General features: G+C 36.1%; 1 protein-coding gene across 5 annotated transcripts in view; it reads left to right on the plus strand.

Moving 5' to 3' along the window:
- The window catches only part of PCDH9 (protocadherin 9), a 671,931-nt gene that overhangs the window by 411,355 nt on the left and 232,943 nt on the right, over positions 1-27,633 (plus strand). For 2 of the 5 annotated variants that reach the window (XM_058045079.1, XM_058045080.1), the window contains one exon: positions 23,660-23,861. In XM_058045079.1, the coding sequence (XP_057901062.1) occupies positions 23,660-23,861 (202 nt within the window). Of the gene's footprint in view, positions 1-23,659; positions 23,862-24,784; positions 26,613-27,633 lie in introns of those variants that run through there. The other 3 variants (XM_058045082.1, XM_058045083.1, XM_058045084.1) reach the window with 2 other exon arrangements.

Consider the following 27,633-nt stretch of genomic DNA (forward strand, 5'->3'; position numbering starts at 1 on the left):
TACTTAGAGGAGGTCATGAAGACATTGGTTTTAGTCAATGTAAAATAAGTGGCTTTGACAGAAAGGAATTCATCCCACCTTAAGGATGATGTGTATAACATGGCATCCTTGGCATATGCCCATTTCTCTTAACTGGCTTGAAAACTAATCTATTTTTTTTCACCCTAATTGGTCATTTGCAGAAAATGCAACAACTTCCTTAGTACCATATACATTCTGAATAGTGAAAGGAGGGATAAGATCTTATAGAGTGGGATTAATCATATAGCTTTTCCAGGAGTATTATTTAAACCTTTAACCAATACCTTTTAATACCTAGAATTTGGAACACATGATCCATTCCTGATCACTAGAATACTATTTGCTGCAGAAGTTTCCTTATTCCCAGGAGAGTTCTGTCCTATTGACATTGAATCAGGGCATATGTCCTCAGACATTCTCTTTGTGGATTTCTCCTTGTCTTTTCCATCTCTTTCTTAGTCCAAACTGCTCAGGCCAGCTAGAGGCTTTTCTTCCAATTCTTTGTAACATTTGCTTCCTTTTACCATCTTCCTCTTTCCCCACTAGAGAGTAAGAATCAATATCTATCCTTACTTTGTCCTTGCCTTGTCATACCCACTTGGTCTTACCCACTATCTTTGTGTGGCCTTTCATGTCATTCTTTTTTCCTGACTACGAGGTTCTAACTACTTCCCTGACTTCAGTCCTCCTCTTTCTATCCAGTTTCAGTCCTCTCTATGGTATGTTCTTTTTAAAGACTCAGCCTCATTTCCACTGCCTTGGTCAGTGCACATGCCTTCCTTTTCAATGATCTAGCTCATGTCCCCTTGGGGACCTTAATTTGCCTCTTACATCTGGCTCCAAAATAAAAGAGAAAGTGTTGCCTTCCCACAAATTACTATATTCTTGAACAATAAAATGCATGAAAAATTATATTCAGGCTTGCTTTCCTGGATTTTAGTTGTCAAAAGAGAAATCAGTAAATAAATGATGAGTAAAAAACCCAAACAAACCAAACAAAACCAAACAAAGAAACGGAAGGACCACATTTGAAGACATTATGAAATCTGGTTGAAAACATATCTGCCTTGCTAACTCATCTCCCCCAAATCACATGTTCAGCAATTGATAGGAATGAAGCTGTTCTATAGTGTTTACTTTCTTCAGACTTTCATAGTCCAAACTACTGCAGAGCAAAATTAACCTCCTTCTCGTCAGTCTCCTGCTGCTCAGAGAGTTCTGAATAGCAGCAGGAAAATATGAAGAAAGGCTCTTGTCAGTTTTAACTCTGCTGTAGCCTGTCAAATCTTTGGGTTACAGCAGCGGCACTCCAGCTGTCTGTCTGCTGATTTAGAAAGCAAGCACCGCATTGCCTTCATTCAGTTTACAGTTTCAAGACCATTTTTTGAGAATTTTTTGAAGACCTTAGATTCTGCAGAAGCTGATAAGAGCTTTAGAAAGAGTGAATGTATTCACTTATAATTCAGAGCAAATTTCCAGGTTGACATTAATTTAGTTTCCCCATGTAAGTGAACTGGAATTTAAGTATTACATTGCATTTTGATATCCTGATATTTCTTTATGATGAATATCTCACTGAATGTAATGAAATTAAACCAAGTACTAGAAACTTCACAAGAAAGTGATCCTGCTGAGTGTTCAACTGAATGAACTGATAGGCAAATGGGCTCTTTTAACATTTGAGTGAGTCTCAGAGGAATTATGAAGGCAAGTACTGACATGTAAAAAGCTAAAACCTCAGCCACATTACAAATATTTTTCTTCAATGATTTTTAAAAGATTTATTTTTTCTGCCTATAGACAGTTATGGTTAGAGTTATTGAAATCACTTGGGGTATCGTCTAACAATAATACTTCATGTGAATATAAGATAAAATCCTCATCTTGAAATCTGTCATTTCTTGTTGCTTCAAAACAAAATGGCAAATGAAGGAAGATCTTTACCCTGTCAGGCTTCACTAATGAATTGCAGCTCCCGTAGTGATCTCCTTCAGAGTCAGAATGCTGTGCTGAGTGTAGGCAACATTAGAAAATACCAGCTAGTTCCCTAAGCCCCACATCTAGCCTTTACTGTAAAGCATTTTAGAAATAGGCTGTTATGTTAGAATTGCTTTGTCCAAGTCCTTTAAAAACAACAATTGCGAAAAAATCAAGCTGCCCTCTCTCTCCTTGGCCTGGAAAGACCTGGGTATTCTCTCTGTCTCTGCAGCCAACTCCACTGGAGTTTGAAGAATTACTTCAAAGTTTGATTGTTGGTGTCCCAAACCCTGTTACACTCTGGACAATGCTTAGGGAATTAGTTTCAGACCAATATTTAGGGTCTAAAGGAACATGTCTGTTTAATCTGGCAAAAGCCATCTCAGCAGTATTATTAAGGCACTGAGGGAATTTTCAAATGCTGGTGTCTTTGTTCTTCTTCCTCCTGGCACATATCCTGAATTGCTCCTAGATCAGAGAGATGTGAAAGTCCCTCATGATTAAGGGTCTCTTTGTGAGAGTGTGTGAGTGGCCCTCTGCCAGACCTGCTTTTCATTTCTCTAAAACCTTCACCTGCAGATGACAGACAGAGTGAATGAGTGATATCTGTTAGAAAGAAAGTGAAAGAGAGAAAACTGTCATTGGAGTGTTGGCAGATTCACAAATATGTGACTATTCTTCCATGCTGATCACAAGGTGAGATAGTGGCCATTGAACTGGGTTTTGCTTTCTAAAAAAACCATGGCCATTGAGGCATAGGAAGAGAGAAAAACTTTTAGGCATCTCATGTCATCTGCCTTAGTTAGAAGCTGTCCTTGCTATATTGCTCTGCTGATGCCTAAGCTGCTGCAACTTGCTGATTTCAAGTGTTGGTAAACAATTCGAGAAGAGATGATGCTTTTGATTTAAGCAAATAGGGAATGATTAAAGCTTTTGATATCCTACTGCATCTGTACTCAGCCAGGTCTGAAAGAAATTGAAGTGACGCTGCTGGATCCATGCAATTGATGTGGGCTTCCCTATATTGTGAGGCTCTAAGTTAATTGATGCATCCTGTACTTGGTGGGGTTTACTAAACTGGGAAAAACAAAAAAAAGGTAGAAAGCAGAAAACCAAAAAAAACCAACAAAAACCAAACCAACCAAACAAAAAAATGCAACAAAAAACCAAAACCAAATCCACAAACACAAAAGAAAAAAAAGCCCAAAATTTTTAGAATAACACTTAGATACCCTTATTTTAATGTAACATGGTAGTCTGCTTCTAAGTCAATATTGTCTGCTTTGTCTCAGAAAGAGCAAGGCCTGGAATATGGCAGAGTAATTATTTTTTCACCAAAGTGTGCCTAAAAGATAGGAAACCTTTTTCTGGAATTTACAGGGAAATTGTTACTAGGCAGAAGGATGAGGATTTTGCAAAATATTTATTAGAAATGTCTAGGTTTCAGCTCAATCGTGTTTTTTGACAGTCTCTTAAAAAATGTTATTTGTAGCAGTCTTTCTGAGTTTTCTATCAAATAAAGCTTCCAAACCTCTTGCACTACCTATTATCTATGTTGGTTTGGTTTTTCTTCCCAATATGGGTGGTGCTTACTGGTTTATAAGTGTGATTCTATCCTGATTTCCATTAATAAGGGCCAGAACCTTATTATCATTATGGTTTTCTATTTCTAATCTAGGTGTTTTAGGGTGTTTGGTCAAAGCCTTTATGCAGAACTGTTATATAGGTTATACAAACTATGTGCTTTATATAGAAGGGTGCCAAAATCATTAAAATTAGGTGCAAACGATTCAGATAAGAATATTGATTAAAAAAACCCAAACTCACCAACACTGAAGATGGTATGCAAACATATATGCCTAAACAAAATTTTCTTGAGGGCAGTCCTGAAAGGAGTTCAGTGTTGTAGTATACAAACTAGGGAGGGGTATTTCCACTTGAAAAGAGATGGGAGCATGCAATTTTTATATAGATTATATTCTTGCACTTGCCTCTGATTCAACTGTAATTCTACAGATATGTGTGAGACCAGCTATAGTCTCCATCAACACATGTAATTTATAAGTGCACCCAGTGCTGTGCTGTCTAAGCACTTTTAGATTCAGGACTCTCTTAATCGTGGAGGATACACTTATTAGATAAAGCAAAAAAAAAAAAGTATATTTTTTTAATAAAACCAGATATGCTCATTTCTCCAAAACAAGGCAAAAATGCTGAGAATCTAAGTGCCATAATTGCAATTCCAGAAACTTCTCATGGTATTTCTTATTTATTTTATGTAGCAAAACGCATGTGAAAATTTTGACTCCCCGGTCTAATTAATTCTGCTCACTAATATTCTGACTGGCAAGTTTTCTCTAGGCTGAGCTTTTGTGGTTCTGCTGTTCGTATTTCTTAATTATTTTGCTAAAAATATTCTCACTGTGCTCATTTGCCTCATTTAATTTCACTCAGTTATGACTGGATCCCAAGCAAAGGTCTTTTAAGAAGAATTTTTCACTAGTTTTTGCTTCTTTTAACCTCTAGAGCTTTCATTGGTTTCGCCAATATGTGTGCTTTTTTGGCACCTGCTTTTGCTGCCTAGATTGTGTTAGTTCTTCCCTCAGAATCAATTGTGAGCAGCTTGCAACCAGATGCCTGATTAAAAAGTTAGCAGACCTTGAGTGCAATTACTTCAGCTCTATGGCATTCACACATTAAACCCAGTGTTAATTGTTTCCCATTTTTGTAACGATCCTTATAATAGGATAAACCAGAAGAGATCATTTCTTGAAGTTAAAACAGCAGAAAATAAAGACATTTACTCTGATTAATCATCTCAATATGAAATTAAAAACAGTCATAAGTAAATATAGAGGGTCTTTGCCCTAGTTACCTGTGAAAATTGTTGATATGGTTTGAAGTATTTATTCTGGAGTCTGGCACAATGCACATATATGTTGTATTAAAGTTTAGACAGAAAGCGGGATTGAGTAAAGCAGGTTTTGAGTTGCTGCTTTGAAGGAGTGTCACATCATTATTTATACAAACACTACTTAGATATTATCATAGATAAATGTCCATATCAGGTAGTGTGTAGATGTACTCATACTTTCCCAGAAATGAATAGGTCTGTGGTTTCACTTGGTAACTCTTGAGTCGTGCCACTTTAGTTAATGATCTTTGTGTATTTAAAAGAAAAAAATTAAAAATATCTTTATAGTAGCAATAAAGGAAAACCAAGCCAGCGAGCTGAGTAGATGTTCACAGACTAATGACATGTTGTTTTAATCTAAGATTAAAACAACTCCTCTAATGATACCAAAATTTACATTTATGTATTTTCACAACCATTTGTTTATGCAAAATATCATAGTGCATAAGAACTGTAAAATGGTTTGGGTTGGAAGATACCTTAGAGATCAACTAGTTTCAATGCCCTCTGCTAGGGCAGGGGCATCTTCCACCTAGACAAGACTGTTAAAAGCACCATCCAACATGTCCTTGAACAATTCCAGGGATGGGTCATCCACAACTTCTCTGAGCAACCAACTGCAGTGCCTTATCACCCTCACAGTAAAGAATTCCTTCCTTGTATCTAATCTAAGTCTACCCTTTTCAGTTTAAAGCCATTCTCCCTTGTCCTATCACTATGTGCCCTTATGGAAGTCCATCTCCAGCTCTCCTGTAAGCTCAATTTTGGTATTGGAAGGTGATATAAGGTCACACTTAAGCCTTCTCTTCTCCAGGCTAAACAGCCCAACTTTCTCAGCCTGCATTCATAGATGTGCTCCAACCCTTTGTTCATCTCTGCAGCTCTCTTCTGGACTCACTCCACAGATCTGTGGAGCATCCACATTGCTGATAAAGATGTTAAACAACACCAGCCCCAAAAGGGACCCCTGAGGAATGCCAATTGTCATTGGTCTCCACTTGGAGATTAAGCTGCTAACTGCAGTTCTTTGAGTGCAACCAAATTCCTTTTCCACTGTTGTACATCTGTCAAATCCATGCCTGTCCAGTTGAGAGACCAGGATGTTATGCAGGATAGGGTCAAATGCTTTGCACAAGTGCAGGCGCTTTTCCCTTATCCACAAACACTGTAATCACATTGTAGAAAGCCAACAAGTTTTATAAGCATGATTTGCCCTTAGTGAAGTCATATTGTCTGTGACCAATTGCCTCCTTCTTTTCTATGTGCCTTAGCATAATTTCCAGTAAGATCTGCTCCAAGATCTTGCCAGGCAACGAGTTGAGACTGACTGGCTTGTAGTTCACCAGGTCTTCGTTATTTCCCTCTTTTAAAAGTTGAACTTACGTTTCCCCTTTTCCAGCCAGTGGGAACAAACTTCACTAGACTGCCACGACTTCAGATGGGTAGTGGCTCAGCCACTTCACTTGCCAGTTGTTTCAGGAGCCACAGATATATCTCATCACGTTCCAAGAATTTGAGTACCTTCAGATTCCTTAGATGGTCTTGCAGGCAGCTTTTCATTCTCAGTCCCTCCTTTTGTCTTCTCTGACTTGGATGCTGTGGCTGGAGCACTTGCTGGAGAAGACCAAGACAATAAGTTGTTATGTGCCTCAGCCTTCTCCATATCCCAGGTAACCAAGTCTCCCATTTTCTTCTGCAGAGGGCTCATATTTCAATCCTCTTTCTTTTATCTCTGCTATATCTAAAGAAGTTTTTCTTGTCACCTATGAACCTTGGGCAAATTTAGTTCTATTACATATATCCTGTTCTTGCCATCACTTGATAAGGATCTTCCTATATATTCTTAAAGATGCCCTTGTTGTTTGCAAGTATTTAACAATTGGATTTTACAAGGAAATGTCTGGCAGGGGGGGAGGGTAATGGGGAAGAATAAATATAATTCTTAACTGTTTCTGGTTTAAAAATTAAAGCATGACCATGAATATCTTAAAGTAAAATTCATTCTTATAGAACTGCAATTAAGAGATTAAAGAAAATAACAATACATTATGAATGCAGCAAAAGAGGCAAAGATAGATTTACTTTTCCTTTCTTCTCTTCTCTTCTTCTTTTTTTTTTTTGCTTTTTCTTTTAAAAAGGAATGTATATCCCCAGAAACAACTAGAAAGCATAATAATTTAGATCCATCAAGCAGGACACATCACTAACCACAGTAATCATGTGGAGCTGTTACTGCTACCTATATTATTTCCCCATGGCTCTCTTGTTGTCTTTACTTCATCCAGTCTTCAATCAGATTGTAAATTTTGTAAGGGAAGAGCATTTTTCCTATGTTATTCGAGTATTTCCTCTCACAGTGTTACTTTTCTGTTCTCTCTTCCATCCTTCCCCTTCTCAGCGTTAAGCCTTTTATAATCAAGTGAATTGAAATTATAAGCATATTTCTTCTACTTCAAATTATAAAATAATAAAGTATTTATTCTCTGGATAGCATTTGCCATCTGAGCATCTAAAATTCATTTGCAAATATCATGTTAGCTTTCAAAAACATCATGCCTAGTTGAAAAAATAAAGAGCAATGATCTTTCCCATTTACCAATAAACACAAATGTTAGGTGTTTCAGATCACTGGCAGCTGACAGCAGCTGGCCACCATCAGGAAGTTACAAGTACCTGGAAGACAGACCCCAGGTACCTTATTCTGAGTTTAATTGGAAACTTTCTATTTATTATAGTGACTTACATTTTATTATGTATCAAATGTGCCACAGAGTCTGTCTTCTAACTCAGGTACTTTAGGCACATGATCACCCTCCATCCCCTGGGTGAGCATGACTACTTATATTCCCTCACATGTTGGCTTCTCTGTCATTTTCAGTTTAGCTTAGAAACTCAGTATCATGAATTCTTTAAGAAGCCACTTGTCTGACCTGGCCCCTGATTTTAATTGTTAAGATTGAGGCTAGCATTCCAGATGGTCCCCTCTACCAGGGCTGCACAAACTGGACCTGGTTGGTGTTTTGCCATTTCTAAGGAAAGTGCCAGCTGTTGCTCATTTTGCTTGTTACTGAATATCATTCGAGATTATACTAGTGGGCAAAGTCCTAAAGGATATTTGGTATTGCTGCTCTGGTGAATATCTGTAGCCAGTGTTATTGAGTTAGCAGTTCCATCTATGCCTGATCGTCATCTTACTTAAAAAAGGACTAAAGGGAACAAAAAAAAAAAACAAACCAACCCCAAACCCTACCCAAGAAATTAGAACACATCTGTCTTTCTTTTTCTTCCATCTGTCAACCCAGGGCATGTACCATATCATTTTTTTTTCCTAGTGTGGGAAACATTTGGCTTCCTCATTATGAAGTAATCCATGTACAGCTTGATTTTGGATTATTTTTGATAGTTTTACTGTTCTTCTTAGGACTGCTACTCAAAATACATAATTCCAGAGGGTTTATAATTTCAATTCTAGAGATTTTAAACTATGCACTTTTCTAAGAAATAATGATAAATAACCTTGCCTCTACAGAGCAAAGCTCATACCCTCTGGTCTTTTTCAAAGTGCACAGAAGGCATTCCTCTAATATATACTTATTTTAGGCTTTTGTTTGCATCTGATGTGGAATGAATTCTTTTATAATTTTGATTGTATTCATTTCAATAAAACTAATTACAACTAATATTACCTAAAACTATTCCATGGAAGAGGAGAATTTTGTGATAAGCACTTATCCAAATGTAGTCATACCTGCTTTTTTTCCCCCAATTCCAGGAACTCTTGCAGAGAAATGATCTAAGTCCCCTAGCTGCCTTTTTCCTCCAATACATGCTTTCAGCTGTTGTGGCTCTACCTGGGCACAGCACATGTGGTGTTCAAGGACCAAAGTGAATACATCTGTGCCAAGTGGGACTTGGCTGTCCTGTAGCCTGCATATATGGGAGTTTTGGTCTGACCAAAAGTGATGGATGCTTGACACCTTAGCAGTTTGGCTGGTCTGTCTTTGCATAATGGAGCCATTAACAGAGTAATTACCTGTCAATGAAATCAGCATTCCTTATTGCAGTGCAAGGCCTCCATTACCTTCTGAGCAAGAACTCCAGGATTTGGCCTTTAATGAAGCATGCCTGTCATTCCATACTGAAATGTCGATCCTGCTTTGACTGCCACATAATTTTTTACTGCATTTTTTTTGGACATTGTATAATTCAGAAGTTAAAGGCAGGCTTCATATATAGTTCATTAATTACACATAAGAATTTGATCTCCATTTAGAAACTAGAGAGATAAGCTATTAAAAGAATATATATTTAATTAATTCTAGGAAGTTCAGGCACAGGAACTTGCATGTACAGACAAAACACGGACACACAAAACACTTCATGTCAAACCAAAGTGATTATTTAATATACTTAAAGCTTGTTTAAGAAGCCATAATCAGATTTAATTTTTTTATATTGAAGGAATACTTATTAGCACACATTAGAAAAGAAAATCCAACACCACAGGGCAAAAAAGTAGAATATGTATAATGAGCATCTCTAGTAAAAAAGATAATATCTGTGAGTAATGTAATTTAGATTTAAAAGGTTGGTAAAGTCAGAACAATCATAAAAATAACAGATGACAGGAAAAACGTGTAATTTTATTAAATTTACTGGTAGCAGAAATGCCTATAAAACAATCCTAATACCACTGAGATCAGTGGAAAACTTTTCAGTGACTATACTGGTTTCTAAGTTAGGCCCACATTTATTCTTTCTACTAAGGAAATTCAAACTTGTGTGAAGAAGTATTAAAGTCTCCATTTCAGAGAATTTTCTAAAACTTGTTTTTACTGCTCTTTTCACTGCTTTTAAAAATATTACTAGCAAATGTAATGTAATGACATCTTCTTCCTCTGGTCACCCTCTCTAAAGAAAATAAGCACCTTTCCACTTTCACATTTTTTGAAGAAATAGGTGTGGTTGTTTGCCATTTTTGACTGGTTATCATCCTACTTGCAGTTACTGTGGAAATATCTCTGACTTCCATATCTGTGATCTGTCAACAATAGAGATCAAACCAGGGAGTTTGGATGCATTCTTTACATGCCTTGTCAACCTGTGAAGACTGAGATAAGGTAGCTTCCACAGGCATTGAGCTCTGTGATTTATTCTACAGTTTGATAACACCTTAAATCTCAAAGTGCCACCATGCATTTTCACCCATCTGTCATAGAAAGGATCATTTCAGAAATGATCCTGAGCTACTGTATGTGAGAAATCAATATTAAAACAAGCCATTTCAATTCGCCCATATATAGGAGTAATTTATTTAATAATTTTTCTAATGCTAATTTCCTACTTAGAAGTGTGTCCTGAGTGTTCAGTAGATAACTAGTAATGTGGAATTTATCATGATGTAACAGCAATATTTTTCAACAATTGATTTAGGTTTGGATGTGACCTATAAAGACTTATTTTTTTAATATTCTCTGGGAAATGAAGACACATAAGACATGTGCATATGCCTTTACAATTTTTTTGTGAAGTGCAGTTTCATTCCTTTGTGGCTCTGTGATTTTCATGCTTTTATTTAAATTAGTATTGTTGCCCAAAATAAATGTGAGACAGAAGTTTTGTGCTTGTCACTTTGCCTAATGAAAAGCTAGAGTTCGAAAAGCAGATACAAATTGCCCTTGAAATGTTAGTAAATGTTGGGCTCAAAAGCCAGCAGTCCTTAGCCATTTGTATTAATTAACATGGTCATGTGTACTAGGTAGAGAGTGCACAAATAAATCCATCAGTTTTAAACACTGGGATCAAAGGTAATGGCATCAAACAAATTCTGTGAAATGAGACACTTGCCAGTATGCACATTAGAAAAATAAATGCACCAATCACTAAACTGTTTTATGTTCAAAGTAGGTGTCCTGCTTCTCCAGTTTTGTAGACAGAAAATGAAGAAGTCACAGCCCAAGGTTGTATAAAGTTCTTTATTTTTCTGAATGTGACAGTGACTGTCTTTACAACAGAAGCCATGTAAAAGTAGGTGACTATTAGCATCAGTTAATGTAACTTCAGAGACTTCTACAAAGTTATTCTTTTAAGCTGCTGAAAAAAGTTCAGCAGTGTGATTTTATTTTACTTACATTAATCTCAAGCAGCACAAAGTAGGTTATTGTACAACATCAGAATATAATGTGGAGTATCAAACATTTTCTTCTTGTTCTAAGGGGAGCATGGCATTGGCAGCATTACCTGACACTATCTAAGTGATAGTCAGAGTTCTTGTTTTCCCTGTAACTTCTAATGTGTCAAGAGCATGCCATATGTAATTTGTGAAAAATACTGAAAATTGGATGGAGTCTAATAATAATCATAATTCTTGTCAGGTCTCATTTGACTTCTGCTTGAGGCCAGCAGGAAATACACCCTAACTGTTTTTTCTCACAGTGAGATGCCATTGAGAGTATCTGCTGTTTTGAGAGTACAGCAATACCACTGTCACATTGCTGATTTCCATGCAAGAAGTAATTTTTTTCTGGTTTCCTTTTTCATCCTTTTTGTTAATGAGGTTTTAGCAGCTAAGCTGCTGGCACTTTTTTTATTTTTTTTTTTTTTTAATAGAAACCTCTGTGTAGAAACACCTTCACAGACTTGTTCTTGGTTTCATGTTTTATTTGGGATTGTAATTTCATGTAGCAGAGACCTGTCCCAACAGTTAACATGGCACGGGAATGAAAGACCCCTTATCAAAATAACACACAAAACCCCAAAAATCCTTCAGCCACTGAAAATACTAGTGTGCTCTGTGGTTTTAGTTTTTCAAGCTTTGACATCATAAGATAGTTCAAAGCAGATATACATGTGCGTTATATGTGCTGTAAGAGAAGTTTGCAGACAGTATTTTTAATATACTGGAGAATCCTAAGAGAAAACTGGGATTTTTTTTATTTTAATTTTCTGTATCACATGTTTGCATATGCAAAATGACAACTCCAAAGCTTTGGGAGTTTAAATTTAAAAACAAAACAAAACAAAAGCAACCAATCAAAAAAACCTCAAACAAAGTCATAAAGCTGTGGGTGAGAAAGCAGTTCTCAAGGACATTCTCTCCTAAGTAAGAAAATATATGTTTTTAGGGTGGAAATACATTACTGTCTAGTTCTTTTTCCATTAGAGGTGCAGATATGTTAACAGAGGTGTTTTAATTAGCTTATAGTGTGTGGAATCAGTTGGGATAATAATATTAGTTTCAAAATTAAAATATTCCAGAAATTACATCTCTCCCAGGATGCACTAGCTTAACCGTATTATCCTTGACAATCGTGTCCACGCTCAGTTTTTCCAATGTGGATCCATTTATCTAATGTGACAGCTCTGGTGCTCCTTGTGTTAATAGATGTACAGCTGCTTTCTGGAATCATAGCATGCAAACATTCTTGTCCTCAAAGAGCAGTGCTGCTGCCGTTTCTGCTTTCTGTGCTGGTAGGAGAGGACACGACTGCTGACTCAGAATTAATTGTAACCCAGTGAGTTGACAGTGACAGATACCTATACAGGCCACTACTAGTTCAGGAAGCAATGTCCTAATTTACTATTCTCCAACAACATCCCTAAATTGAGAGCCTCCTGCCTGACTTTCCTCCTGTCCCCATGCTAATACAAAATATCCTTAGAGTCTTTATAAGAATTCTGCTTTTTTCTGCATTTTTAAATCCTTGTTTTATTGATGATCCATATAATCTTAATTGAATTTCCTCAAACTCACATAAATAAAAGTGGAGATTTCCTTCATGATGTCTCTATGAGCACCGGTTAGTTTAGAGTTTGATCATTTACAGGCCTTCAGATTTTCTTTCCCCCACCCCACCTTCTCCCCCACACACACTTTTTTTTTCAGTTTAGGACAGTTACTGCCTTTAAAGCCCTTTGGTACAAACTTCCTAGTGGACACTGGTCATTTTTTGTTAAACCTGAGGATATTGAAGTACGTTTTTCTTCCTTTTCCATGCATCATTAAAATAAAAACATTCAAATCACAGATTAATTCTAATATAGAGCAAGGGCTGCATCACCCCAGACAAAAGATTGCTACCTGCACACAAGATCCATGGCCTGCTTGATTTTCAAGGTTGTGTGTGATACTAAAGTGCTAATGGAACCGAATACTAAAGGGGTTTTATCACATCTGTCTTTTTGCTGAAGATCACTGTAAAGTTTCCTGCTTCTTGGCACTACAGAACTCTGCATATCTTGTGTAGTTAGTGACAGTGATGGAACCTTAAATACATAGTACTTCTGTAGCACAGTAATTTTAGGCTTCAACAGTAAGATGCAGTGTCAATAATGATTGTTGACATCATAGAACATGTATCAGTTTACTCAATATAATTAATAAGCCTTAGTTGATGGAACACTTCTGTAACTCATTAAATACTATAATCATAATTTATGTTAACATTATACATGTAAATGCAAATATAGTAGTCAATTTTCTTATATATTAAAATAATAGCGTTACTTTTATAAGCAGCCTCCAGATAATGTACAGTCCTGAGACAGGAAATATTCTCAGTTGTTCCTTCTAACATTTAAAAATGTGATTTATAGGTTAAAGTGAGTCCCTGAAGCTTTATTATCCCATTCACATTATGGAAGCTGGATGAGTCTTACAGAATGTAAATCAGGGTAAATATATTATTATAATTTAACTTGTTAAATCTCAGCAACAGCTGTTTCTACATTTAGTACTTCATATGCATTATTGATCAACACATGCTTTTACTAATGTAAAACTTCTCAGAGTGTAGAGAAGTTACTCTGGTTATTGTAATTGGTACAGTGCTTCTGAAATGCTTCTTCAATTGGGTGCACTTGTAATGTGCATTATCTGCCATGCTAGGAGTACCTCATCACCAAAATAAAACTAAATAAATAAATTGAAGATCACTGAAGTCTTCAAATTACTAAAGATCACATAAAATACAATTCTATTGCAATTAAATTATGTGTAAATCAGTCTAGTATCAATTGTCAGTGAGATCTATTTCTTCAGGGTCTTGTGTCAAATAATTTTCTTAAACACAGATAAAATTTTAAGTATTAAATATCTAAAGTCATGTGGCTAAATAGTTTTGAACATAATGCAAGATCTAGGTATGTTAATTTGGGGCATTTAGATTTGAAATCTCTGAACTTCATGTCTCTCTAATGTCAAGGGTTATAACAACAGAATTATCAAAGGAATTAATCTGTGTTACATCTTCTAACACATGCCCTAAGTTTACCTTGTCATCTATAGTCAGTGACTGAGTACAGTCATTCCAAAAAGGCATGGTACTGTTATTTTTCAATTATATCTCTTTCAGGATGGCATGAATGTTCATTAGAAGTGCCTTTCCTCCTCCACTGATTTTTAATTTTTAATAGGTAGATACAATTTTTTTTTCCATTTTGAATGAATCTTTTCTCAGGCTATTTTTTCCACACAGTTTCTGGTAAAAATATGTAATAAATATGTCAAGCTAACATTTGGGTGTTAGCCTAGCCATTTGGGTGAATAATATTTCTGAAAATTAGCTTAGTTTTCTATTGGCAACACATATGGCTATTTTCTTTTATGTTGTATTGTACAGAAATTTCCATCTTTTCTCTCCATTTTCCTTTTCTGCATGCATCTGATATATTAATTTTCATAATCGTAGGCTTAGAACTGATTTTCTGTGTCTCAGACAATTAATTCAGGAGGATGGGGGATAATATTTAAAATGTTAAAATTTATTAATATTTTACCAGACTCCAAAGTTGAACAAGGTAATGCTCTGATTTAGACTGCATTAAATTTAGCATTTAGCTTTCCTGTTATGTCAAATTTACCTTGCAGTCAAGATGATTTTAGGTAGAATCAAATAGAAATTAAATAGAAATGCTTATTTATAATGCTTATAGAAAAGAACTTTTTGCCTTTTCGGTGGATATTAGGAAGGCAAAACTTAAAACATATGATAGTCCTTTGTCTAGTGTCTTTAGTTAAAGGTTTTCAGTCCCTTGAATGTCCAATGAAAAACAGAACCAAACCAAACCAAACAAAAAATAAAAAACCCAAGCCCCAAAAACCTAACAAAACACAGAAAGATTTTATGAAATAAAGACTATAGTTTCATGAAATAAAATGAAGGAACATCATCATATAAATAGAGGAAGAATGTGATACTGCCTCAAACAATAATGGAAACCACAAGATTTGACTGCAGATTTTTCTTCATTTTCTTCATTCACTGTCTCTGTAAAGCTAACACAACTCTCCAGCCAGACAGGCTCTTTGTTTTCCATGTTTAAATATGCTTGGGACCATCACGCTGTCAATTCCTACCTATTCATGCATCAGATGGTAATTAATAATGTTTTTCACCTTTATGAAAAGGCCAGTTCTGTGCAGCTTTAGTAGCAAGACAGATATAATAAGTAATTATATTTATGTTTCCTTTTAATACATTGCAGTGTAATTTACAGATTTCTATGAAATTTTAGTACTGAGAAATTGAGCAGAAGAAATCAAATTATTGTCTGGTATAGCAACAATTTACATTCTGAAATCAATACCAACATTGTTACCTTAAGGGGAAAAACAAGTATATACTGAGGCACTCCAGCTATTTATATGGATAGCATGGTATGAAGAAGTAGCATGAAGAGGCTGTAGCAATTGCTTTTTCTTTTTTCATTCTTAGTTTAGCTTGAAAGATTGGCCAAGACCCTATCTATCTCCATTATCTTGGTTCTGTGGCTAAGATATCAAGATGAGCATGGAGAATGGATTATCCCCTGCAAGCAGGATCCTTGAATAAGGACTACCATGGGGACTGAGTGAGGAAGTTTAGTTTAGAAGCAGCCAAGAAAAAATAACTCTATTTCTCTTAGCAAATTGCAGGGATCTACTGCACAATTTGTACATAACACAGACTTGAGCCAAGTTTATCAGGGAAAAGCAAGAGTGGCTTTTACTAAGAAAGTAGATTTATTTTATCTCAGATTTACATTCTTTTTACAAAGTTCAGTGAAACATGAAAGTGGCAGGTGTGTATCAGTGAGCTGAGTTGGACAAAGCCCTGTTTGAGGGGCTTTGTGGCCTTCTTGTGAGACACACTGCAACAGTCCTTGACTCATCTTTCCAAACTGGAAGAGAATGTGGATTGTGTATTCTAGGGGCCTTTCACTAAGTCAATCAGAACTGCAAAATATAACAAATCATTGTTTATTTATAAAACAAAGTGATACAGGAACCATATGTTAATTCAAAGACCTTGCCAGTTCTTTCTGCAGAGCAAATACAAACATAGATATGTTTTGTTGAAACTGTTACTAATCTGTTTTTGTGACTTGGTCTTCATTTACAGGCCTGATCTCATAAGAAAAAAAAAAAAACAAATTTGTGTTTTAGTACATGAAAAAGGAATCTTTGTTTTGATCCTGGAAGGAACAAACTTTATGAAACAGGCATCTTCCACAAAGATGTTTGGAATTAAGCATAGATTTTTCTTGTGTCTTTACAACATCTTCTTAAACTCGTGCACAAGCAGTACCTTCTCCATAATCATAATTTAATCATCCTGCAGGCTTTTTACGACATTTGTCTACTGTTTACACTTGATTTTATTTTAATATGCTTCTCCTCTGACTTCTTTATTAGTGACTGAAGTTTCAGTAAAATATGTCAGGTATAGATTCTTCTGTTTATTTTCCATAATAAAGGTAAATTGTTTGTTCCAGTTTCACTTTTAAGCCTCCATATCAGCAATCTTTCCATAAGGAAAATATTCCCAGGATGTTTTCTTTGAAGTTTTTTTTTTCATAATATTTCTTTATCATCTTAACACGAAGTACACCATAATAGTTCAGAAAAGAAAGGGAAGTAGTTTTTGTTGATGCAAAACCTCCAGACCTGAAAAAAAATATTTCAATTACAATTAAAAAAAATGTCATGCTTGAATATATATTCCCATATACAGACCTACATCCCATTCTTTAAAGTTTAATTTGTCTTGCTGTGAACTGGATCTTTTAGTGGCTTCTTCCTGTTTGGAAATCAAGGAGAGAAATCATGGCTTTTTTTATTCACAACTGTATTGAGTGAAAAAGTTTAAAGTACCTAATTTGTAAACTCAAAATGCAACTCGGCTGGTTAAAATTCAGCAGGTTCTATTTCCAGCTACCCAGTGCAGAAATGTTTTTTTAATTACTGCTTGGTTTATAACAATGGATAGGATCTGTAGCCAAATTTGTCCCTGTGAGACATTCAGCAATGGAACAATAGTATAATTATTTCTGGGATCCCTGATTAGCAAAAACAATACAATAGTTGTACAAAGCTTGAAGGTTTGGTTTTTGGAGTAACAAAGAAGCTAAATCTCCTCTTAATACTGATTTCTGTAACTTGCTGTATGATTCAAGTACATAATTGGAAATAAAATGCATTTTAGAAGCTAGTGCACAATGGAAAGAAGGGAACAATTTTGAAACTTAGTGCTTACACTTCCTACATTAAAGTTCTGTTTCCACACAGCTCATAACTCACCTGCCACAGGACATTTCAAACACTTGATATCACATGGCATGATTTTTCCTGTACTTCAGGCTTTTATCACTCAGGTCAACAAAATACCTTACATTATTTGCAGCCCACTTTCTATCCATGTGTGAGTGTGTCTGGGAAAACAGGGCAGCAGTGAAAAAGCTTAGTCTCATGAGTAATGCCTTAAACTCACTAGTATTGGAGTACCTTTTCTAGAAATCCTTACTGAGGTACAATTTCTACCAATTCTTTTGGTTGTGTAAGGACTTCAATATTGTAAATATAATGCTCTATGCAACTTTTCCAAAGCCATAGATTTGTAATGGATGAAATTAGAAATTTTAGTATGGGAATATATTTTATACAGCTAAGACTGTAGAAAATAAAGTACTTCAGGACAAAATTATGTTTTCAGCTCTGGGAAAATATGAAATTGCATCAAATAATTCGATACTGTCTTCTATTTTCAGTTAGAGTTGACAGAATCACAGAATGGCTGAGGTTGGACAGGGCCTCTGGAGGGTGTCTAGTGAACCCCCTGATCAAGCAGGGATAATTACAACTGCTTGTCCAGAGCTATGTCCAGATGGCTTTTGAATATCCCCAAGGAGGGAGACTACACAGTGTATCTACTCCACTTGTGCCAGTGCTCAGTCACCCTCCCAGTAAAAATAGTTTCTTGATGTTCAGAACCTCCAGTGTTTCAGTTTGTGCCCATGATTACCTGCTCTGTCATTGGGCACCACTGAATTCCTCATATTAAGAAGGACTGAGAAAAATAGAACGAGAGAGTATGTGGAAAGAAAAATGACAAGCTGCAACACAAATATAATTTTAAGTGTTTTCAGTATCTCCAAATAAAGTATAATAACAAAGAAAACTGTATTATGCTATGTCAAACACAAGTTCTAATTTTTGTACTTGATCAGTAATGTTAGAATGTCCCCATCCTCTGCCATCCATTCGTCATCTCTACACCAGAGTTTGTGTTGCTATTTTTATTGGCATTTTCAAGTACCACAGCTATTATTTGTGTTCTGTGATTTCACAAATTACAGTTCTTAGAACATACTAGGCACCTATTTGACTTTGTTGTAGCAGGAAAAAAGGAGCCAGATCAGTTTCATGTGCCTTTGATTTGATATAATTTGGTTGTTACTAGGTTAAAAAAGTGTTGGCTGGCTGACCACCTGGTCCGAAAACAGGGAAAAAAGTGTTGCTGCTACGCTTGAACTGTCCTGTTTCCAATCCAGGAGTTTGCTTTCCATTATCACCTTCTGAGATGGTGTTTCTCTTGTGGATATAAATTCCTGCTTCACCTAGATGAGCTTCATGCAATCTGCTTCAATAGGTGATTAAAAGAGAATGATTCCTAAGATTGTTTTCCTGAATTTTAAACTCAGCCCAGGTTCAAAAACCCCACTGAGTCTAATTGTTCTGAATTATATATTGAAGTTGCTTTGACACAGGTAAAATTATAGTGCTTTGACTGAATTCACGTTTCAGTTTTGGGTTTCACGTAACAATGAGGTGATATTTCCTGATTAAAAATAAGGACTGAATTTTTTTCAGGACCTGAAGAAGATCACTATTCCTCCCCACCAAATGCTTATTCATGACTGAATGTGTCACAGATTTTATATGTGAATTTTGGCCAAGCGTTGGGACCTGAACCATAACCTTACCTCATGCTTATATAATCCCACGTATGTTGTAGTGTAATTAAACTTGTAATTACTTGTTATCATTAGTCCCAGTGCTGTAACAACTATAAACCTCATTACTCAAAACAACTTGAATCTGTCTTTAGGTAAAACGAATTCAAACCTGGGTTTTGTTGCATGAGTGAGTAGATAAACATGAGCATAGCGTATTGGATTTTCTTCTGAAAGAAGAGTTCCTGTCTCTACTGTGGTGGTGACAAGAAATTCAGTGAACAATCAGTGAGGGGTTCAGTGCTGGATCTGGACCATGCACCACATCCTGTGATGTGTTCTGCCTCCAGTGGAGAGTCTGTGTACCTTGCCCAAGCCATCTGTGCATGGTGTGTTGGTGTGGATTCATTGGCAAACTCCAAGCTGGGCCAGCCTGGAGTAGGAAGCCCCAGGTCTGGGTAGGGGTATCTGGCAGGCAGTGGGGCAATGCTGGTGTTTGGGGAGGACCCATGAGTGTGGCCTGCCTGTGGGACAAGTGTGAGAGTGCTGCATGTGGGCAGTGAGCCCCCCGTGAGAGCAGCTGGTGACATGTGGGGTCAGAAAGGGGGACTGGGATCTGGGCAGGGGTTCTGGGCAAGCAGAGGGCCTGTGCTGGTGCTAGGTGCTTGTGAACCTGGGGAGTGAGGGCTGTGTGCTGCACTTGTGACTTTCTGCCTCTGACAGCTCAAGACGAGGGGGGGAAGTGTCCCTGTGTGACTGTGTCTGGTGTGAGTCCTGAATGGGGGGGCTGTTGGGGCAGAGCCTTATCTGAGGCTGTGTAGCCACAGCTGTGGCCAAATCAGTATCCATGTGTGTGTCTGTGTTACACACTCAGTCTTGGTACTGCAGCAGCTTTCCTAGCCTAGAAATCCCAGCTGGGCTCCAACAGCCAGGCAGGAGCGTTCTGGACCAGGCAGTGGGGGCAGTGACCACATATCACATTACTTGACACTTTTAAGCTCTCAGTACATTGAGGACAGACTTTCTTTTCAATTACTAATATGCCCAAGTTTAAACATTTGCTTTGAGTCTCTTTTGGCAGAAGGCTTGTTCCCCTCATTGTTTTGATACCACAATTTAATCTAAAATTTCTTTGTGGACCTCATGCTGTCCATCCATCATCTCTGGAACTGGGTCACTGTTTACATGACCCTTAGATTTTTTATAACCCTTTGTAATGATCTGTGGATTCCTTAGCGGGCGGCTGTTGTGGGTGAGAATGGAAACTTCAGAGAAAATTTATTAGAGAAGCCCTGCTGTTGAGTCATGGGGTGCAGAAAGGGTCTCCATGCTTTCTAAACTTCTCAGAGAGGAATTTAGCTGTCACTAGATCCAGTCTTAACCCCAGAGTTTGTCAATGGTTTAAGTAACTTTGTCCCACTGGATTAATGATGGCAAGTCAGATACATTTCTATAAATAATAATGAAATGAAATAATGTATTATTTAGATGACAAATGATTAGACTAAATATCTTAATCAGATTTATTTACTACAGAATGTAAAAGCTAAAGCTACTAGCAGTGTATAGTATAGGTATAGTGCACTATGTCAAAGTTATTACGTAAGGCTAGTAAAAAGGAAACCATTATTAAGTAAAGCTTGATATAACTCACCACACCAATGCTCATGGGCAGATCTCTTTAATTCAGCCTTAATGAGTATCCTTGAAGGGGTTTCCCCACTTCAAAGGAGAAAACTTCATATACTCTAAGAAGGAATATGGGAGAGGAACCCAACTGTGTGAAAGTGGACTGGACTTCTACAGTATATAGTGATTGACTGCCAGTCATATGTCTCCAGGTCTCCTTAGCAGTTTATCTGTCAAATCTTTGCCTCACTATCAGGATCTTCATTTGGAGATGGTGAGTCAGACTGCTTTCAGCAAAATTCAATGGCAAAACCAGCACATGACAGCATCTCTCAGCCCACCAATGATAGCTTGCAAAATAGGGCATTATTTAGTTGACGACATTCCAAAGCAGATCATTCTGCTAGAGTGGCTCAGAAAGGCAAGACAATGTACTTTTCTCTCATCATTTAAAGTATGGTTTTAAAAATTAATAGCAAAGAAGTTGCCAGTGTAAGTGTTAGACTTGGGTCATTTTACTGCCTAACTGGTCACAGTCAGTATAGAGTGAGAGTGGATTTTGGCCAGTATGAGGAATTTTTGTTACCCAAGATCAGTACTTTTCCTATATAATTCATGAAATAGAACATTTTTAATTATTTATTTAGGTAGTTAATTAGTTATAGGGGTTTTATTACTTTGCAGATCCTAAAACTTAATTTGTCATCTCCTCCCCTATTTTAGGGCTTAATTTCTCAGTCATTCATGTCTTCTTATAGTGTCTTTTTGGTTAAAAAAAAATGAAAGCAATCTCCTTTCCTCAGATCATGACCTGGGGAGGGGGTGGGTGTTGGGAGATGCATCAGAAAAGTTTGCCACTTGATGACTTTGATAATGACATAAATTCTTAGTTTGGAAGAACAGATCTCCAATTTTATCTTTCTGAAAGTAGTTGCAGAAAGAGAAGATTTTAAGTTATGCAGTTAGCTACATTTCTATTGTGCCCATATTGAAGGGGAAGAATGGGATAGTAATTAAAAATTGTTCAGGGTGGTAGTTCCAGAACAAAAAAGTTGTAAGAGAAAGGAACAAAGTGTGAGCTGAAGTTTTTTCTTAGTGACACATTTAGAGTTAGGTTATCTGTTGATGTAATGAATACATCCAATGACTCAGAGGATCTATTTGGTTTTCTACAGCTGAATTCTATTCCTAAAGCTAGAAAAGGAACTTAAAAGCAAAATACTAATTATAAAATCACAGCCAAGAGCAAATAGTACGACATTTATTTCTATACTGAATAACACAGTAATCTAAAGTTGACTTAATCAACTATATCCACCCAAGGGAGATGAATAAAAAGAAACCTGGTAGATTTTATTGATCATCATATAAAATGGTAGCAATTACCATTAACAAATAGTCTTTAATAAGCAAACATACAGTTAGTAGTATTAACTTGAGTTTTTTCTCATTAAAAGAAAAATGAAAAAAGGTGGAGAAAAAAAGGGAAAGTTGGGGCCTGATGCTGTTTCAGGATGGATACAGGACACTTGATGTTAACTACTTTAAAAAGTATTAACTACTGAAAGATACCCGTTGTAGTATTTTCCAAATGTTTCCTCCTTTTCTGGCTCTGTAGAAATCTTGAATCATTAGCTTAGATATACCCCATAAATTTCAGATTACTAATATTGATGAGAAATAGCCATTAAACTAAAAAGTTACTATGCTTAAGAAAAACTTTGTGAATCTCTACTTTATCCTAAATTAATCTAACAAACCAGACCACTGAAGCTGCCAATTTTTTTTTTGGTGGGAAGATGTGCTTAACTTAATTTAATCACTCTCTTGAGGTACTCTTAAACTAGTTGCTTCCAATCCTTCAAAGATGCAGTATTTTGATCCATGAAGACCTGTAATATTCCTTTCATGAATCCAACAGTCATGGTTGCTAAACAATTTGCAGCGGTGCTATCAGCTCTGAAGCTCTTAGGGAATCACTGTATCATTCTGTGGCCACAATTCAAAAGTCAGATTATTTCTCCAGATGAGAGAGGTTCAAAATCAATAACAGTTAACTAATCCAAGTGCATACTGAAGATTTTGCTTGTTGTTGGTTTTTTTATCCTTTTGAAATGGCTGTAGGTTTATTTTTTTAACAAGTTCAGTAAAATGTGTAATTCTGCCTCTCAGCCCCTGTGGTTTTTTTGTGCAAATTCTGTGCTGTTTTATTTTTATTTCTCTTACCAAATTGATAATTGTTTATTCTGTCATTGCATTTTGTGATTCTTTGCTGAACACTGTGAATTCACACATATATTATCAATTTTAATTATCCATTTTAGGTACATGACTGCTATCAGTTAAATATAGACAGCTATTTATTCATGCTACTATTCCCAAAAGATGAAAACCATTTTTATGCGTTTGTTTAGCTTGGTGGATGTCTTTTTTTTCCAGTTTGAATAATGATAATACAGTTTTTAACCTCAGAAATATATACTTATTAAATTTTTGAATTTCATTTGCTTTTCATAACATAGTTTCTAATGGTTTCTGCTTCTCAGAGAGAGATTTTTAAATAGATTGTGTTTTGAAAATTATTAGAAATATACCTACTTTTCCACTGATTAATTTCTTAGAAGAAGTTTACTTCATGGATGAGCACATATAGACCTTTGATAGACCTTTGAAAATTGTCTCTCCCATCGGCCAATTTCCCATCTAAAAGCAAGCCTGAAAAATAAAGAAAAAAGAAAGAAAGATAAACCAAACCACAAACAAACAGCAAGCAAACATGATAATAGCAATTGCTTCATAAGCATTGCCAGGGATCTATTTTTATGTCAAAAGTTAAAAAAAAAAATAAAAATCAAGAGAACTGAAAAGAAGAGCACTAATCAGTGTGTCCTGTGCTCTTCTTTGTAGTCCCAGCGCCGTGTTACATTTCACCTCCCCGATGGCTCCCAGGAAAGCTGCAGTGACAGTGGTCTGGGAGACCACGAGCCAGTGGGTGGTGGAACCCTGATCTCACACCCTCTCCCTCTGGTTCAGCCGCAGGACGAATTCTACGACCAGGCTTCTCCGGACAAGAGGACTGAAGCTGATGGCAATTCTGACCCCAACTCGGGTGAGTCACCTCCTTATCTCTGCTTATCTGAGTTGCTTTGCTAACTTGGTACTTTCTTTTTCATCCCTTTGAGCTTTGCAATGGTAGAGAGGTTTTTAAGCACGTGCATGAATGTTTGTTCATATTAGCTCATAAGGATTGTTTGGAAATAATGTAGTTTGCCTGATGTGCCTCATGTTGTAATTTGACTGTGGAAAGAAAAGTAGATCCAGTAGAATAAATAGCTTCATACTAATTGCACAGTAAGTAATATCAGCAGGGGAGAAGGATGTCCTACAAGGTAACAAGTTTTTCCTGATGTTTTCAGTTCTGTAGCTATTTAGCTTTAGACTTTGTTTTAGTAAAGTCATTCTAAATATCAATTTAAGTTCAAGGACATGGAGGTTGCACTGTCTTTTAGACTAACAGAGAAGTCAGTAAATCAGTGAAGCACTGAAAAATTGAAAGAATCCAAATTTCTTAACAGCCTTAAAATTCTCTGTTCTAACATTAAGAATCACAGGGTTTCTTTGTTAACTTGGAATGGCATGATGTATTGGAACTGTCAGATACAGGTTTTCATACAAATATTAAGGATGAACTATTTGATTTGGGAACTTCTGCCTTTCTCTTCCATCCTCCTCTATAATACATTTACATTATTGCTGTGTTTTTGTGAGAGAACTAAAAACTGAAGCAAGATCTTAACCAATAGGGTGATTAGTATTTTGACATTGCAATGTGGAATGTGGAGACTCATACTGAAAACAGAGAGAGGGAAGTAGCACCGCTCTTAAGTTTCTTGGTTTTTGTCTAGAGTGTGAGATGAAGGTCAAAAATCTATTTGTGCTCTTGGAAGGTAATTGAACCTGAGTCCTCTTGCATCCAAGGAGTATAGAAATAAGAAATAGTTTCTGTCTCTGGCATTTTTCCCTTTTGTATAGATGATTAAGTTGTCACTGGGCCTGTACAAACCAGGAGAGAAGGTGGCCTTGGGATCTGATGAACAATATTAAGGTCCATCTCCTCATTTGGGCAGAGCTGGATCTGAATGATGACATTTACATCATGGCAGATGACAACATGAACAGTGGAATACTGACTTTGGAAATATTTCTCTCATATGTATATAGGAAGACCAAGAGGTTGTGTTGGATGACACTCTACAAAGAAACAATTTGAAATGTTTTACTGAGAGTTGCATTCTGGTTTCTTTTCCTCTATTTTCCTTCTACTTTTCTTTTTTTCTCTTCTCCTCCCCTGGATATGACACCTGCATTTTCTTCTCTTTATCAAAACAGAAATGTTTTTGGAGCTATGATGTTAAACCCTTAATCTGTACAAATACAAAGAATGATAAAAGAATAGCAACAATGAGTGGATTGACTGGAACAAGAATGTATGTCTGCTTAAGCAAGCGAGGAGCTTAAGTGGAATTATCTGGTTAATTCTCTGACCACGTATGAGACTTGTGAAAGATTTAACAACATCAGAGAGGAGTTTTTAAGGCAGCATTGCATGTTGGCACTGTCACATTGGCTTCACAGACTCTGAATTGTACATCCCTTCAAAAGGCAGCATAAAAGTCCTCCAGGAGAGTTAGGAAAAAAAATGGCTTAGCAAACTTTATAGCAAGTTATTAAAAGTGTAGTTTTGGAAATTTTGTGTTAAACACATTGTGCAAACACAATATATTAATCATGATCATCTATTCATGCCTAATATAGACACTAATAGAAGATTAGTCTATTAAAAGCTATATGCAAAGTTTTAATATGTTTGTGCTTACACCTAATTTAGCCTTAGGGATGCTAAATTTGTGTCAAATTTATAAAATCTAACCATCAAGCTATATTAACTATTAGTAAAGTATTGAAGTATAGGTTTTTTTTGTTTTTACCAGATATTGAAACAGTGCACTCTGTATCTCATCAAATCTCACAAACTAAGAAAGGAATTATATGGTCAGTACTGTGACAGAAATTTTTCTAGAAAAATCCAGGCCAGGATGGGAGTCATGTTGTTCATTAGATGGCTTTAACTTGTATATTGTATTCAGTATCAAGCTATTGCCTAAACACTATATTAAAAGTTATTTTGCTAATGTAGGCACAAGTTTTAATGGGATGTGAAATAAGATTTAAAGCAGTTTATGGTTACTGAAGATGCTGTGAAAATTTTCAGAAGAGAAAAATGCTGTCTGGTATTGGCCAAAGTTACTTTGTGGGTATTTACATGTGTTCATGGTTAAAATATATAGTATCATTTGAACATTGTATTCCTTGACATTCCTAAGCTGAATTTCTAGTTCTATTGCAGTGAAATGTTCCCTAATTGTATTGAACTGTAGAGGTAGTTTTGTTTCAGTGGCTAATTAAGGGATTGCTGGTTATGAATATACTTGGGACATGCTGAGGTGAAAAATACGACTATAAAGTAAGGAATAAAGCCCTAGTGGAGAGTTGTAGTATTATCATGTACATGTACTGCTAGCAGTTTTGGATGATGAGTGTTGCATAACAATATTTTTATTCTAAATGCTTCAACTGAAGAGAAAGAACAGTGTTTTTGGGAATGTTTGCAAATGACCTCTACATCAAAACCACAGATTTGTTCGACTGTGTTTTTATGAAAGTTCATTCAAAGTAAAACTTTTCTTCAGTTCATGAGAATGTGATGTTAATCTTGGTAGTAAAGTCCTTGCCTCATGCTGAGAGCAATTTTGGTTAATGACTTTAATGCTCAGTGAATTGTGTGGGTTATTACTGTACACTGTGAAGTTACGTGAATAAAAATACAGCCATTTTTTCTGAAAATAATGTCCTACTTTAATTATACTTGAAGAGTGACCAAGTCTTCAAAACCTGAAATAGGGGGGGAGAAATGTGGTAAAAGTCTTGCTAACTTTTTACACAAGAGTATGAGAAACCTTAATGCCATATTTACTTGCAGTCATTAGCTTCTACAGAGACACAAGAACTACAATTACATGATTTAATGAAATAAACACAAACAGTGAGAGTACATTCATCCAGCTAATCTGAAAACAGAAATCTCTCACACCAGGTGAAACTGAAATGAAGAGAGAAGCCAAATATTAGCATTGTCAGCCACACGCTGTCACTGTAGCTATGAGAGAAAGGCAACAAGATAGAAATATGAAATCTTTTGTAATGAGATGTAAGTCCAAGTTTGGTTTGCATCACTGAAACCTTTATTTAACTTCTCCTTTATTTAGGTCTTTTATTTTGAGGGTTGTATTGATTTTTCTAATATATATTTTGTATTTCTCTATTGTTAATTGATCAGTATTATTGATGGTCAGAGGAGTTTGATGCTAACCTGTCAATTACAACTCCTTATGGTTCACCTTTGTCTCATTTGCAGCTTGATACTCTTGATTCCTTTTAAAAGGAATATATTCCAAAGATCTATCATCTGATACAAGTTCTTTATCTTTTAGTATATCAGATAAGAATTTACAAAACATTCCAGTTTTTTTAGGATGTAAAAAAAAAAAAAAAAGGCCAATGTAAAATTGAATTTACTTATACTACTTTAAAACATCTTTCATTACCAAAATTCCTGCTTTCTAATGGTTTTAAATGTGCATATCAGGAAGTATACTTTTACCACAAACATCTTTATTATCAGTTGCAATAAAACTGTACAGCTCTCTGATGTACTTTAATGTGAATTATTTTTTCAGGTACTGCTAAAAAAACTCCTGTGCTTTTGTTCTCCAGCAGTTGGGTGCAGACTGTTACTTCTCATTACTATAAGTGTGGTTTTC

This window comes from Melospiza georgiana, chromosome 2 (genome assembly GCF_028018845.1).
Source record: "Melospiza georgiana isolate bMelGeo1 chromosome 2, bMelGeo1.pri, whole genome shotgun sequence".
Lineage (NCBI taxonomy): Eukaryota > Metazoa > Chordata > Aves > Passeriformes > Passerellidae > Melospiza > Melospiza georgiana.